This window comes from Mobula birostris, chromosome 3, assembly GCF_030028105.1.
Source record: "Mobula birostris isolate sMobBir1 chromosome 3, sMobBir1.hap1, whole genome shotgun sequence".
NCBI lineage: Eukaryota > Metazoa > Chordata > Chondrichthyes > Myliobatiformes > Myliobatidae > Mobula > Mobula birostris.
The window spans coordinates 15,511,883-15,528,544 of record NC_092372.1 but is presented as its reverse complement, the minus strand read 5'-3'; the positions used below and the strand labels follow the sequence as shown (position 1 = coordinate 15,528,544).

General features: G+C 42.2%; 1 protein-coding gene across 4 annotated transcripts in view; it reads left to right on the top strand.

The window, feature by feature from the left end:
• The first annotated feature begins 3,825 nt into the window (after positions 1 to 3,825).
• The window catches only part of alpk2 (alpha-kinase 2), an 85,210-nt gene continuing 72,373 nt past the window's right edge, over positions 3,826 to 16,662 (top strand). For 3 of the 4 annotated variants that reach the window (XM_072251749.1, XM_072251753.1, XM_072251752.1), the window contains exons 1-3: positions 3,826 to 3,877; positions 12,011 to 12,207; positions 14,557 to 14,674. In XM_072251749.1, the coding sequence (XP_072107850.1) occupies positions 14,634 to 14,674 (41 nt within the window). In that variant the 5' untranslated portion in view covers positions 3,826 to 3,877; positions 12,011 to 12,207; positions 14,557 to 14,633. Of the gene's footprint in view, positions 3,878 to 12,010; positions 12,208 to 12,665; positions 12,800 to 14,556; positions 14,675 to 16,662 lie in introns of all 4 variants that reach the window. The other variant, XM_072251751.1, reaches the window with a different exon arrangement.

The window sequence follows — 16,662 nt, the reverse complement described above, 5'->3', positions numbered from 1 at the left end:
GAAAATTTCTTCCTTTTTGGAATATACCTGTCTTGCACCTTACTCACTTCTCGCATAAACTCCAGCCACTGCTGCTCTGCTGTCTTTCCTGCCAGTGTCCCTTTCCAGTCAACTTTGGCCAGTTCCTCTCTCATGACACTGTAATTTCCTTTACTCCACTGAAATACCGACACATCAGATTTCAGCTTCTCTTTTTCTAATTTCACAGTGAACTCAATCATGTTATGATCACTGCCTCCTGAGGGTTCCTTCACCTCAATCTCTCTAATCATCTCTGGTTCATTACACAATACCCAATCCAGTACAGCCGATCCCCTAGTGGGCTCAACAATAAGCTGTTCTAAAAAGCCATCTCGCAGACATTCTACAAATTCTCTCTCTTGAGATCCAGTGCCGACCTGATTTTCCCAATCCACTTGCATGTTAAAATTCCCCACAATTATCATAACACTGCCCTTCTGACAAGCCTTTTCTATTTCCAGTTGTAATTTGTAGACCACATCCCTGCAGCTGTTTGGAGGCCCATAAATAACTGCCATCAGAGTCCTTTTACCCCTGCTATTTCTTAGCTCAACCCATAAAGATTCTGCACCTTCCGATCCTATATCACCTCTTTCTAATGATTTAATATCATTTCTTACCAATAAAGCCACGCCTCCCCCTCTGCCTACCTTCCTATCCTTCCGATACACCGTGTATCCTTGGAGGTTCAGCTCCCAGAGACATGCATCCTTTAGCCAGGTCTCAGTGATGGCCACAATATCATACCTGCCAATCTGTAGCTGTACAACAAGATCATCCACCTTATTCCTTATGCTGCGGGCATTTAAGTATAACACCTTAAGACCAGTATTTGATACTTTTTGCTTTGATTTCACTGCAACTTTATTGCACTGCAACTCATTCCAATGGCTACAAATTTGCCCCATCACCTGCCTGTCTTTCCTGACATCTTTACTGCTCGCTATCTTAGATTTATTTCTGTTTTTCCCTTCCTCCACTCTGTCATTCCGGTTCCCATCCCCCTGCCAAATTAGTTTCAACCCTCCCTAACAGCTCTATTAAACTTTCCCGCCAGGATATTGGTCCACTTTGGGTTCAGGTATAACCTGTCCTTTCTGAACAGGTCATACTTCCCCCAGAAGAGATCCCAATTATCCAAGAATCTGAAGCCCTGCCCCCTACACCAGTCTCTCAGCCACGCATTCATCTGCCTGATCCTACTATTCTTGCCCTCACTAGCACGTGGCACAGGTAGCAATCCCGAGGTTACTATCCTGGAGGTCCTGCTTCTCAGCTTCCTTCCTAACTCCTGGAAATCTCTCTTCAGGACCTCCTCCTTTGTCCTATCTATGTCATTTGTACCAACATGTACCAAGACAACTGGCTGCTCACCGTCCTCCTTCAGGATATTCAGGACCCGATCCGAGACATCCCGTACCCTGGCACCTGCGAGGCAACACACAATGCAGGTATCTCTATCAGGCTCACAGAATCTCCTGTCCGTTCCCCTGACTATGGAATCCCCTACGACTACCACATTTCTCTTCTCCCTCCTTCTCTCCTGCACAACAGTGCCAGGCTCAGTGCCAGAGTCCCAGTCGCCGTGGGCGTCCCCTGTCAGGTCATGCCCCTCAACAGCATCCAGAACAAGATATTTGTTGCTGAGGGGGACAGCCACAGGGGTGCTCTCCACTGTCCGGGCATTTTCCTTTCCTCTCTTGACAGTGACCCAGTTTTCTGATTCCTGTAGCCTAGGGATGACTACCTCCCTGTAGCTCCTGTCTATCACCTCTTCACTTTCCCTAATAAGCAGTAGGTCATCAAGCTGCAGCTCCAGATCCCTAACACGGTCTCTGAGGTGTTGCATCTCGGTGCACCTGGTGCAGATGTGGCCATCAGGGAGGCTGGAGGTCTCCCAGGATTCCCTTGAACTTTTGAACAAGGCAACCACAGCTAAACAAAGATATAAACAACAAAACAAACATATGAAGTCACCTGTCATTTACACTCGGATGCCACTTTATTAGGTGCCCCTGTCGTGGTCTGGTCCGTGAGATCCGCATTCCGGTTCACAGTCTGGTCCATCAATCCTTTTCCAGGTTTCTGGCTTTCCCCAGTTCCGTTGAGGCACCTGTTTCTCATTTCCGGCTAGCACATAATACCTCTGCAAACCAGGGATTGGTCACTGGACTGTTTTCTCTCTCCCCTCTCATCTGAATCCTCACCTGAGACCTCCGTCTGCAACTTCATCAGTATCCCTGTCAAGTTCAACCGCCAGAGTGAGATCTGAGCCTTGCCACGCCAAGATAAGGAGCTATCTATCATTGAGTTTGGAATTATCTCTTTATGTCCTCGTGTTTAGTGTCTGTGTCAAAGAAGAGTCCCGGCCCTAGGTCCTGTTCCCAAGGAGGGGTCCTGACTCTGTGTAAAGCCCCGGCCCTAAGTCCTGTTCCCAAGGAGGGGTCCTGGCTCTGTGTTCTGTTTATGAGTCCCGGCTTTACGTCCTGTTCCCAAGGAGGGGTCCTGACTCTGTGTGGAGCCCCGGCCCTAAGTCCTGTTCCCAAGGAGGGGTCTCGGGCTCTGTGTTCTGTGTTCCTGTGCTCCAAGACGAAGTCCAGGCGCCGTGTTCCAGCCCTGTCCAAGTCTGAGCTTCGTGTCCTCATTCAGTTCTGGTGCCTCGCCCAGCCCAGGGGTACCTCGTCCTGTCCTGTAGCCATGTCCTGTCCTTGCCAAGATCCTAGTCCCGAGTCTTAGCCTAGACCCGGGTTCCGGTTCAGAGTCCCAACCAAGACCCGGGTTCTGGGTCCTTGTCCAGGCTCTGGTTCCGGAGTTCCGTGTTCCTAGACCAGGCTCCTTGTTCCTAGTCCTGTGTTTCTAGTCCAAGTCCTAGCCCAGGCCCTGAATCCTAGTCTCGTCCAGGGCCTGTGTCAATGTCCAGCATCATTTCTTCCTGACTCACCTTGCTATCTTGATAAACCTAGTCCTGTTCCTAGTACTTCAGTGTCTGTGTCGTGCATTTGGGTCCGCCATTCACGTCCACCTTGCAACAGCCTCCTATACAGGATAAAGTGGCCACTGAGTGTATGTTCATGGTCTTCTGCTGCTGAACTCCATCCATTTTAAGGTTTGACGTGTTGTACATTCAGAGATGCTCTTCTGCATACCACTATTGTAACACATGGTTATCTGAGTTACTGTCGCCTTTCTGTCAGCTTGAACCAGTCTGGCCATTCTCCTCTGACTTCTCTCATTAACAAGGCATTTTTGCCCACTGAACAGCAGGTCACTGGATTTCTTTCGCACCATTTTCTGTAAACTCTAGAGACAGTTGTGCATGAAAATCCCAGGAGATCCGCAGTTTCTGAGATACTCAAACCACCCCGTCTGGCACCAACAATCATTCCACAGTCAGTCACTTGGATCACATTTCTTCCCCATTCTGATGTTTAATCTGAACAACAACTGAACCTCTTGACCATGCCTGCATGCTTTAATGCATTGAGTTGCTGCCACCTGACTGGCTGATTAGATATTTGCAGATATACAGGTGTACATAATAAAGTAGTCACTGAGTGTAGACGGAGACGAAAAAGAGCCGACGTTCAAAATCACACGGTAGGAGCTGATTTCTTCGGAATAAGCAGCGGCTCCTGAAATTATACTGACGAGTGTCCTTACTCCCGCTCACCTCTTCTCACCCAATATTTGTGTATCACTTGAGATCCGTGTGAGACCTCGCAGAGCTCGTGTGCGGAGTGTCAATTACAAGTTCCTAAGAGGAGGACATAAAAATAGAGCAATGCCCTTCAGAACATCGTATATGATTAAGTTTGATCAGTAATCTTATTTTTCATCGCTTGGAGAGTACAAAACGGTACGTAGAGATGTCCGGGAGTTTAGCCACCGCTTTGTCATAGATGTAAAGATATAAACTATCCAATTCTTTGCTTTAACCTGTTATTATAAAATAATACTTTAATTGCAAAATCGTGCAAAACTGCGCTTAAATTTTCAGAGGCTTTGCTTTAAGATAGTCTATTGCGAACTATGCGTGTATTCCCATTAGTTTAAATAGCGCGTGCATAAAATAAAACATCGTATATTAAGGTAGCAAAGTTTGGAATATGATGCAAACGAGGATAAGCAGAACTACCTTTGTGACATTTTACGGCGAATAGGTGACAATGTAAGCAAACAAGACCAGGTCATACAGTACTTGAGTCAATGCACGCAGGAATCGAACTGCTTTGATAATTAGCAATTAAAAAATGCTGGCGGAACTTAGCAGGCCAGGCAGCAACTATGGAAAGGAGTGCAGTCGAGGTTTCGGGCCGAGACCCTCCAGCATTCAGTGTGTGTTGCTTGGATTTCCAGCGCCTGCGGATTTTCTTTTGTTTGTGCTTTGATAATTAGAGTGGTTTTGAAAATATCGACCACCCTGGCAAATTAGCCTCCGAACACGAGTGAAACCTCTGATGCAACAGCCCGTTGATCAGTCTGCTTCTTTCCTCAACTTTGCAAACTGAAACGTTATCTAGCAAACAGATTTTTATCGTTTTAAATTTATTTCGTTCACAGTTTTACCTCAGGAACTTTGCGCGCCATCTAGCAAACAGATTTTTATCGTTGTTAATTTATTTCGTTCACAGTCTTACCTCAGGACCTTTGCGCGCCGGGCGTTCTAATGTTTGGATTGCAACACTGCTAACTGCGCTCTCCGTTAGAAGCAAGGTTACTAGAATATTATAGCGACATGACCGTTTAGATATATTGTCGAAACAAATCAGCAGGTCCATCAGTATCTGTGGAACGAGAAAAGGTTCAGGCTGTTCTCCTCAAGAACTTTACCTGAAACGTTGACAGCTCTCTCCATCTCTGATCATGGAGCTCTGGTTTCCTTCTCCTGAATCAATAATCAGCTCCTTATTCCTGCTGACATTGAGTAAGAGATTGTGATTATGGCACCATGCAGCCAAATTTTCAATCTTCCTCCTATATGCTGATCCATCACCACCTCTGACTCTGCTTTGGACAATGGTGTGGGTCTGCAAACTTGAATATGGCATTGGAAATATTTAGTCACTGGAGGATAAAACTGAGGACATGAGGGCAAAATTGAATATCAAAGGGAAATGAGAGATTACTGTGTTCTATGTCTGAGTGAACCGTGGCTTTCTTCTAGCACGGCAGATACAGCAATCAAACAAGAAGGCTTCTCAATATACCAAATGGACCAAACTGCTGATTTGGAAAATGCAAAAGGTGGAAGCATGTGCTTCATGATGGACTCTTGGTGGTGCTCCGATGTGGCGGTTTTGTCAAACTCGTGTTCCCCTGACCTTGAACATGTAATGATCAATTGCTGTCCTATTTACCTAGGGAGTTCTCCTCCATAATCCTGACTACAGTTTCCATACCACCAGTGGCTGACTATATGTGCTTGAGATATGGCATAATGCCATCTCCAACAAGGAACAGTCCATCCTGACACATTTCAAGTTATAGTCGGGGACTTTATTGCTGATATTTATTGCTTATTTATTTATTATTATTATTATTTTCTTTTTGTATTTGCATAGTTTTTTGTCTTTTGTACAGTGGTTGAATACCCAAGTTGGTGTGGTCTTTCATTCATTCGGTGATGGTTATTATTCCATTATGGGTTTATTGAGAATGCCCGCAAGAAAATGAATCTGAGGATTGTATATGGTGACATATGTTCTTTGATAACTTGAACTTTGAACTTTTGCACATCAGTTATCTGTCAGTTTTTATTTTTGTATAGATTTTTTAAAATAAATTCCATCATATTTCTTTATTTTCCTGTAAATGCCTGTATGAAAATTAATCTTGGTAGTATATGGTAACATACAGTGGCAAGCAAAAGTTTGGGCACCCTGGTCAAAATTTCTGTTACTGTGAATAGTTAAGTGAGTAGAAGATGAACTGATCTCCAAAAGTCATAAAGTTAAAGATGAAACATTCTTTTCAACATTTTAAGCAAGATTGGTGTATTATTTTTGTTTTGTACAATTTTAGAGTGAAAAAAAAGGAAAGGAGCACCATGCAAATGCTTGGGCACCCCAAGAGATTTGAGCTCTCAAGATAACCTTTACTAAGGTCTCAGACCTTAATTAGCTTGTTTGGGTTATGACTTGTTCACAATCATCGTTAGGAAAGGCCATGTGATAAAAAATTTCAGAGCTTTATAAATACCCTGACTCCTCAAACCTTGTTCCAACAATCAGTAGCCATGGGCTCCTCTAAACAGCTGCCTAGCACTCTGAAAATTAAAATAAATGATGCCCACAAAGCAGGAAAAGGCTATAAGAAGATAGCAAAGCATTTTCAGGTAGCCGTTTCCTCAGTTCGTAATGTAATTAAGAAATGGCAGTTAACAGGAACGGTGGAGGTCAAGTTGAGGTCTGGAAGACCAAGAAAACTTTCCGAGAGAACTGCTCGTAGGATTGCTAGAAAGGCAAATCAAAACCCCCGTTTGACTGCAAAAGACCTTCAGGAAGATTTAGCAGACTCTGGAGTGGTGGTACACAGTTCTACTGTGCAGCAACACCTGCACAAATACAACCTTCATGGAAGAGCCATCAGAAGAAAACCTTTTCTGTGTTCTCACCACAAAATTCAGTGTCAGAACTTTGCAAAGGAACATCTAAACAAGCCTGATGCATTTTGGAAACAAGTCCTGGGGACTGATGAAGTTAAAATAGAACTTTTTGTCCGCAATGAGCAAAGGTATGTTTGGAGAAAAAAGGGTGCAGAACTTCATGAAAAAAACACCTCTCCAACTATTAAGCACGGGGATGGATCAATCATGCTTTGGACTTGTGTTGCAGCCAGTGGCATGGGGAACATTTCACTGATAGAGGCAAGAACGAATTCAATTAAGTACCAGCAAATTCTGGAAGCAAACATCACACCATCTGTAAAAAAAAAAGCTGAAGGTGAAAAGAGGATGGCTTCTACAACAGGATAATGATCCTAAACACAGCTCAAAATCCACAATGGACGACCTCAGGAGGTGCAAGCTGAAGGTTTTGCCATGGTCCTCACAGCCGCTGATCTAAACATCACTGAAAATCTGTGGATAGACCTCAAAAGAGCAGTGCATGCAAGACAGCCCAAGAATCTCACAGAACTAGAAGCCTTTTGCAAGGAAGAATGGGCGAAAATCCCCCAAACAAGAATCGAAAGACTCTTAGCTGGCCACAGAAAGCATTTACAAGCTGTGATGCTTGCTAAAGGGGGTGTTACTAAGTACTGCCATGCAGGGTGTCTAAACTTTTGCTTCTGGCCCTTTTCCTTTTTTGTTATTTTGAAATTGTGAAAGATGAAAAGAAAAAAAAAGTAATCTTAAAATATTAAAGAAATGTGTCATCTTTAACTTTGTGCCTTTAGGAAATCAGGTCATTTTTTACTTGCTTAGCTATTCACAGTAACAGAAATTTTAACCAGGGGTGCCCAAACTTTTGCATGCCACTGTATATATTACACTTTGATAATAAGTTTACTTTGACAGGTCTTGGAGATAGTGAGAGGTTGGGAGAAGGGATTTGGAGCTTGGGGGAGAGGGTTACTGATCAGAATGGAAGAGCCAGTCATCAGGGGCTGTGTGGAAACAGAGTGATAATGAGGATGGCAGAACAATATGATCAAAAAAGCAAGGGAAGTTATTGGGATGGGCATAGGCAGGAGGCAATCAGAAGCCTAAAAGTGATTGAAAAGATTTTGCATTTATTTCTTGCCACCCCATTACAGGAAGGCTTTAGAAAGGGTGCAGAAGAGGTTTACCAGGACGCTTCCTGGATTAGAGGGTATATGCTATAAGGAGAGGTTGGACAAACTTGGGTTGTTTTCTTTGAAGCAGCAGAGGTTGAAGGAAGATCTGATAGAGGTTTATAAGATTATGAGAGGCACAGATAGGGTAGACAGTTAGTATCTTTATTGCAGTGTTGAAATTTCAAAAAATTCATTTTGTTGAAATCCTCAAATACCCACCATTGAGGACATCTTCAAAAGGCGATGGCTCAAAAAGGCAGCATCCATCATTAAGGAATCCCACCACCTAGAACATGCCCTCTTCTTGTTACTACCATCAGGGTAGAGGTACAGGAGTCTGAAGACACACACTCAATACTTTAGGAACAGGTTCTTCCCCTCTGCCATGAGATTTCTGAATGGAAAATGAACCCATGGACACTATTTCACTGTCTTTGCTCTCTTTTCACTCTATTTTATTTAATTTTCTAACAGTTATGCCTTATGATAATTTATAATGTATTTCTTGTATTGCAATGTACTGTTCCCTCAAAACAACAAATTTCATGACACAATAAATTCTGCAGATGCTGGAAATTCAAAGCAACGTAACACAAAATGCTGGAGAAACTCAGCGGGTCTGGCAGCATCCATGGAAATGAACAAACAGTCCATGTTTCAGGCTGGGGCACATTTCAGGACTGGAAAGGAAGGAGGAAGATGACAGAATAAAAAGGTGGGGGGAGGGGAAGAAGGATGGCTAGAAAGTGATAGGTGCAGCCAGTGATGTGGGAAAGGTAAAGGGCTGGAGAGGAAGGAATCTGATAGGAGAGGAGAGTGGACCATAGGAGAAAGGGGAGAAGGAGGCACGAGGGGGAGGTGATAGGCAGGTGAGAAGATGTAAGAGGCCAGAGTGGGGAATAGAAAGAGGGAGGAGGAAAAAATTCTTTTACCGTAAGGAGAAATAGATATTCGTGCCGACATGTTGGAAGCTACTCAGATGGAATATAAGATGTTGCTCCTCCACCCTGAGGGTGGCCTCATCATGGGACAAGAGAAGGCCATGGACTGAATGTTGAACAGGAATGAAAATGAGAATTAAAATGTTGGGCCACCAGGATGGTCTGCTTCAGGCAGGTGGAGCAGAGGTTCACGACAAAGCATTTATGTTGGGTCTCAGCAATGTAGAGGAGGCCTCATCACAAGCACCGGATACAATAGATGACTCCAGCAGATTCACAGGCAAAGTCTTGCCTCATCTAGAAGGACTGTTTGGGGCCTGAATGGGAGTGACAGAGGAGTGACTGGACAGGTGTAGCACTTTGGTCACTTGCAAGGATAAGTGCCGAGAGGAAGATTAGTGGGGAAGGAAGAACAGACAGACAAATCACAGAGTGAGTGATCTCTGCGGAACGTGGAAAATGGGAAGGAAGGTAAAGACATGCTTAGTGAGTGGTAGGATCCCTTTGGAGGTGGTGGAAGTTGTGGAGAATGATATGTTGGATATGAAGTCTTGAGGGGTAGTAGATAAGGACAAGAGGAACTCTATCACTGTGGGAAGATGGAGTGCGCATGGATGTCTGGAAAATAGAGGAGATGTGACTGAAGGCAGCATCAATGGTGGAGGAAGGGGAAACCCCGTTCTTTGAAGAAAGAGGATATCTCTGATGTCCTGGACATAAGTCAATGATAATAAGCCTGATTCTGATGAGAGAATACATCTGGAATACTGTGTACTGGTCTGATTTCCCTACCTTAAGGAAAATATTCCTGGAATTGAGGTTACATTGTTCTTTCAAATTTGTTTGTGTTTGTAACTTTCCATCATTCATTCTCCCATGTTTTGATTTTACTTACTGCCCGTTACACTGCTGGAGTTTAGGGCAGCAATGAAGGTCCTCCATCTCTGGTGGTGTTCACAGCTTCCTTCATCGTGTCAGTAGCGTCCTCTCGGTTTTCATTACTGTCAGTCATACAAGTTCTAGTTGGAGATCCAGGAATATGATTGCACTCAGATGTAGGATTCTTCATTGCTGTTTCCATAATAATTTTGTTTTGCCAGTCAGGGTTGTTAGCCTTGAGCTGAACCCCTGAACCTGGAGGACTGATGGACGACTTTTAGCCTGTCCTCTCCCCTTTGACCTATTTAACATGAGTGACCCTACCCTTAGGCCTGACTCCAGCCAACATAGCTCTCTGGGTCATTGAGGCACACAAGCCTCCAAGCCCAACGACAAGGTTGTGGTCCCCTTGGAGAATCTTTTAGCTTTCATAGGGACATTTTCTGTAATTTCTGTCATATGTTTTGTGTTGAAATAGTTTCTTTTCAGAGTAACTAGGTAATATTACAGATACAACAGTCTGTTGTGAGTTCAGATCTGTCAAACTCTGCATTCAAGTCTTTCACTGACACTTTGTTGTTAATATCATGATGTTTCAAATTTTACATCTAATGCCCTACACATTTAGAGATTTCGAATTCATGAAGAAATTTTTTTGGATGCTGTATTGCTTATTTTGGAAATAATTAAGACGACAATAACAATACATTTCACACCCTACACTGAGTGGCCACTTTATTCAGTACCTCCTGTACCTAGTAAAGTGGCCACAGATTCACAGTCATGGTCTTCTGTTGCTGTAGCTCATCCACTTCAAGGTTTGACACGTTGTACATTCAGAGATGCTCTTCCACGTTCTACTATTGTAACGTGTGTTCACTTGAGTTACTGTCACCTTCCTATAAGCTTGAACCAGTCTGGCCACTTTCCTCTGACCTCTCTCACTAACATGGCATTTTTGCCCACAGAACTGATGTTTTTTTTTTGTTTTTTTGCACCATTCTCTGCAAGTTCTGGAAACTGTGTGTGAAAATCCCAGGAGATCAGCAGTTTCTGAGATACTCAAGTCAACCTGTCTCAGACCATCATTGCACAGTCAAAGTCACTGAGATCATATTTCTTCCCATTCAGATGTTTGTTCTGAACAACTGAACCTCCTGACCATGTCTGCATGTTTCATGCATTGAGATGGGTGCTACATGGCTGGCTAATTGGATATTTGCATTAACAAGCAGGTGTTTTGGAATACCTAATAAAGTGGCCTCCGAATATATGTCAGTGATAATCAACTTCATTAACCATACTGGTGAGTATGTTGACTGATCATTGTAAATTGTCCTGTGATTAGGCTGGTGTTTAATAGGTGGGTTTCTCGGCAGTGTGGCTCGTTAGGCTGGAAGGGGCCTGTTTCTCTAAATAATTAAATAGAGTTTGGTTAAAGCCTCTGTTAAAGGAGAAAGCAAGTGAAGAGTAGGAGAGGTGGGGAGAAGACTCTGGAACTCAAGAGCTGAAGAAGGCAGGGCCATCAGTGGAGAAGGAGATGCCAAAAGGGAATTGAAGGAAGCTCATTGTGCTTGGCTGTAGACCTGGACTAGATTACAGAGAAAGGAAAGGATAGGCTTTGGATACATTTGAACACAATGAAAGGGAATTTAAGATTTGGCCTGATGCTGGACTAGGAGTCAAAGCAGATGACTAATTGTATGAGTTATGTTGAATAATATTTAATATAAATAGTGATTTTAAATATTATTCTATATTATTATTATAGGAGTGAGTTTGGAGATACTGTGCAGAACTGGCCCTTCTGGCTCAACAAGCTGCTCCACCTATCAACTGAGTTATTTAACCCTAGCCTGATCACAGGACAATTTACAATGACCAATCAACCTACTAACTGGTACTTGTTTGGACTGTGGGTGGAAACCAGAGCACCTGGTGGAAATGCATGCACTTCAGGGGAGAAGGCACAAACTCCTTAAAGACTGCACTGCAATTGAACTCCAAACTCTGGAATGTCCCCAAGCTGTAATAGTGGGCGTTGAACAATAATACTTTCCACTGGAGGATACATGGCTGGTCAGGTGAATATCAGAATTGTTGGCCGTGAAGGTAATTTAGGTTTAAGTGAGCCTTATTATTTCTTGGCCTTTTTCCATAAATATTAAGTAGTAGAATTTTAAGTGTGCCTACTGGCTGCTCTATGGCCTGGTATGGGAACACCAATGCCTTTGAGCAGGAAATCCTACAAAAGGTAGTGGATCCAGCCCTGTAGATCACGGATAAAACTCTCCCAGCTATTGAGCATGCCTAGATAAAACGTTACCTTAGAAAAGCGGCATCTTTCATCAAAGATCCTTCACACCCTGCTCTTTTCTCTCTGCTGCCATCAGGTAGAAGGTAAAAGACGAGCAGCGTGGGAGAGAGCTGAGAGTGGCTGCATGCCGCTGAAGTGTTGAGGGGAGCGGTGCCCTGGTGCCTACGGCCATACTAGCCTGAAAACGCCGATCTTGTCTGATCTCGGAAGCTAAGCAGGCTCAGGCCTGGTTAGTACTTGGATGGGAGACCGCCTGTGAATACGCACTGCCAGGTTCAAAAACAATTACTTCCGCTCAACCATTAGGCTCTGGAAGAAAAGGGGGATTACTACACCCATTTAAGGACTCTTTAATCTTGATATTTCATGCTTGTTATTTATTGCTATTTATTATCTGCATTTGCACGGATTGTTTACAGTTCCTGATGTTTAGTTTACAGATCCTGCTTACAGTTACTGTTCTGTAGATTTGCAAAGTATGCTTGCGGAAAAAGAATCTCAGTGTTTTTGTGGTGACATGTATGTACTCTGATAATACATTTTACTTTGAACTTTAAATTGCTTTCTTGCAATATAAAGAAACATTATTGTCATTGATCCATAATTTTGATGCATTAAACAGCAAAAGGTGGGGTATATAAAAAAAACTAAGTGTTGGGCTGATATTATTTTGAATTTTAGCATCTCATGCCAACAGGAACTGACTTATTTCTTTTTAATTCATTTTCTAGGCATGTTTCATGCAATGTCTGCACAGGCTGTTCACAAATCATCTTCTCACTTTCCCTCTACCTCGAAGCCACAGAGAGTAGCCAAGAATGCTGACGTCCACCTTTCCTGCTCAGTGTCTGCTAAATATCAAATTGTATGCTGTTAGTAAAGAATGCCTGTACTATATGTTACCCACTGGATTATGGGTTATCCTTTGAAATTGTTTCAGTAACTTTAACAGCTCTAACAGAGAATGCTTTCTGTAATTCAGAAAGTTAATAGTAGCTGTTTTAAAAATCTTATGGTCATAGAATTAAACACAAGAGATTCTGCAGGTGCTGGAAATCCAGATTAACACACAAAATGTTGGAGCAACTCAGCAATCAGACAGCATCTATGGAGGGGAATAAACAGTAGATGTATGTTTCGAGCCAAGACCCTTCATCACAGATGAAGGCTATTCAGTAGATGAAGTCGAAGGCAACTTCAAATAGCGCAATCCCATCTCATGTTCCTTCCCGTATACCTGTATGGCATTTTCTGCAGTGTCTGACAGATTTGCATGGATATTTCAAAAGCAATATGCAGAATGTTATTGCAATCTGAAAATTTCTAAAAATGCAAAATATAATATATAATTATATATAAAAATAAATATATACTACCATATATAAATATTGTAATAGAGTAGAATTCTAGTAACAGGATACATGTTGAAATCAATAGCAAAATCCTCCATATTACATATGACATTATTACATGTCCAAAATAAACTGAATTTCACAATAAGAGTTAACCATCTGACAGAATGGTTATCACAGACCACATTTCTGTTTCCTTGTCATGAATACTGTAATGAGCTCTTCTGGCCTGTGCAGGGCACTGGAGAGTGTTGGGCTCAGAGGTTTTTAGAGCACCTGAATAGGTTAATTGTTGTTTAATAGTCATTAATTGTTTAACCTTCCAAGGGATTTTCTTGAGCGATTTGCTCTTTGTAATGCTCTTTGTAGTGCCTCCTGTTTAAACTTGTTAAGTTTATTTTGATAGGCTCACAAATTACATTACTCGTATTAGTTAAGCAGATACCCCATTAGAGCTAATTGCAGGGTCCTAGTTTTGAGAATGTTACTCCTCATGGAGTCGCTCTGCCAAGCCACCGATGTTCTTTTTGAATAATTATCAATAAGCTCTCATCGCCATCTCTACATAAGAGACAGTCTTTCCTGCACATTTGGGTTCTGAGATTGCCAGAGCACATCATGACAGACTACACTGTCTCATGCTGGGAGGAGGTAAAATCAACAGAAAAATCTTCATATAGTTAACAATATCAGCTTATAGTTCAATGTAAATTTATTATCAAAGTACTTATATGTCACCATATACTACTCTGAGATTTGTTTTCTTGCTGACATTCGCACCAGAACAAAGAAATTCAACAGAATAAATGTTCAACTCTTGGAGACTATTATGAAATTACTTTATGTAATGAAATAGATTCTTAAAACAAAACAATAAACAAATATTAATACGAAGGAGTCAATCTGAAATCTGCCAAGCTATCCATTCATCCTCTTCACAAAAATACCATCTCCAGATGCTTGCTTAATTGCCTCCCATAATTTATTTGCCCTCAGTATGCGAAAACCTTTAATTAGACTTTATGTTTTCATCTGCCTTACCTTTAAAGTAATTCTGCAGCATACAAAAAGGGAAGGAACTAAAACACAGTTTACTGAAATACAAATATTTTCTATTCAAGGTAATAAATACTATATTTAATATATTCAGTCACTGGATGGTTTATCATTTTAAGCTCATTTTTACAGGATGAATTTTTCATGTTTTCTAAATTGGTATATGTGCATCTAAGTTCATTGTCAAATATGTAATTGCTTATTTACTACACAGGTAACCCAGAAACAGAAGTCACCTGGTACAAAGGAGACAAGCAACTTCCCAACGTCCTTGAACCGACTAAATATGAAATGTTAAAAGACGGCAAAGTTCACACCCTCAAACTCCAGAGGTGAGTGGCTAAGCTGAATAAAATGTATAGAGCACATTACTCAGCCCAACATGCTCATTCCTGCTAAAAATGGGTTTAAGGTTAATTTTCTTCCCAGCTTTTGGTTCTATTGGTTTCCATTCTCCAAGGGCTTGTCAGGGTATTTTTAAACAAATGAGGATTTCTGCCTCCAACATCTTTCCTCGTGGAATCATTGAGCACTATAGTGCAGAAACAGGCTTGTCAGCCAATGTAGTTGGTGTCGTTCTGCCTAATTCCATTGACTTGCACCAGGACCATAGCCCTCCCATCCACGTACTTATCCAAATTTCTCTTGTGTTGAAATTGAACCTGCATCCATCATTTCCCCTGGCAGCTCATTCCACACTCTCGCCACCTTCTGAGTGAAGAAATTCCCTTGTGTTCCTTTTAAACATTTTACCTTTTACCCTTAACCAATGACTCCTAGTTTAAATCTTGCCCAGCCTCAGTGGACAAGGGAAATTGAACTGTTTTGCCACAACCACTGTGACTTTATAGAGAGCTAGGAAACAGAAGCTGAATTGTCAGTAAGCCAGAGACATTCTCTCTTCATTCCCCCCCCCCACCCCGTCAGGCAGAAGATACAAAAGCCTGAAAGAACGTACCACCACACTCAAGACAGCTCTGCTCAACGTTATAAGATTATTGAACAGTTTCCCTGGTATGATAAGATGGAATCTTGATCTCACAATCTACCTCATGCACCTTATTGTCTACCTGCACTGCACTTTCTCTGTAGCTGTTACACTTTATTCTGCACTCTGTTATTGTTTTAACATCGAACAGTACAGCACAGTTCAGGCTCCTCAGCCCACAATGTTGTGCCAAAATTTTAACCTACTTTAAGATCAATCTAAACCTTCCCTCCTACATAGCCTCCATTTTCTTATTATCCAAGTGCCTGTCTAAGAGTTTCTTAAATACCCCTAATGTGTCTGACTCTACCACCACCACTGGCAGTGCATTCCATGCACCCATCAATCTGTGTAAAGAACTTGCCTCTGACAACACCCCCCCATACTTTTTTCCAGTTACTTTAAACTTATTCCCCCTTGTATCAGCTACTTTAACCTAGGAAAAATTTCTAGGGACATGTGACAATAACCAACCAATTCCAATTCCAACTCTGGATGCTGGCCCATTCTAAGCTTCTTCTCTGGCAGCAAACTCATCCAGGTCAATGTCACCTTCAGACCATAAGATTATAAGACCATAAGACACAGGAGCAGAATTGGCCATTTAGCATATTGTGTCTGCTCCACCATCATGGCTGAATTATTACTCCTCGCATTATTCTCCTGCCCGCTTTTTGTAACTTTTGACCCAGGTTCCAGTTACATGCCAAGCCCGTACTCCCATTAATGGACACCTGACCTCGTCCATATGTTTAAATATGTGATTGATGTGTTAGTGGTCTAATGATTAAGCCAGATGCGGATCCATAAAGATTTTCAAACAATTCAATATTACGTTATCACAATTTTACTGCAATTAGGAGTTTTCTGTGCTAACTTTGCATTTTTTTTTAAGAGTTAGAGCACGGTAACAGGTTTTTCTGACCCAACGAGCCCATGCCACCCAATTACACCTATGTAATCAAATAATCTATTAACACACTTCTTTGGAATGTTGGTGGGGGGGGGCGGTAGCCAGAGGACCTGGAGGAACCCTTGCAGTCACAGGGAGAATATACAAACTCCTTACTAACAGCAGTGGGAATTGAACCCAATCACTGGTGATGTAATAACATTACGCTAACCACCATGCTACCGTGCCGCCCCTTCGCTTTATCTGCAAGTTTTAGCAATCTTTTTGTCATCTATTTTTGCAAACTATTCTTCACACTGTTTACTGATTTCCAAGCTTGGTGCATTCTGCATTTGTTGAAAATGGTGATTGCTGTACAAGCAAGACCAAAGCAAGAAATAAATTGCACAGACAAGATAAGGCATTGGCCAGACAGCACT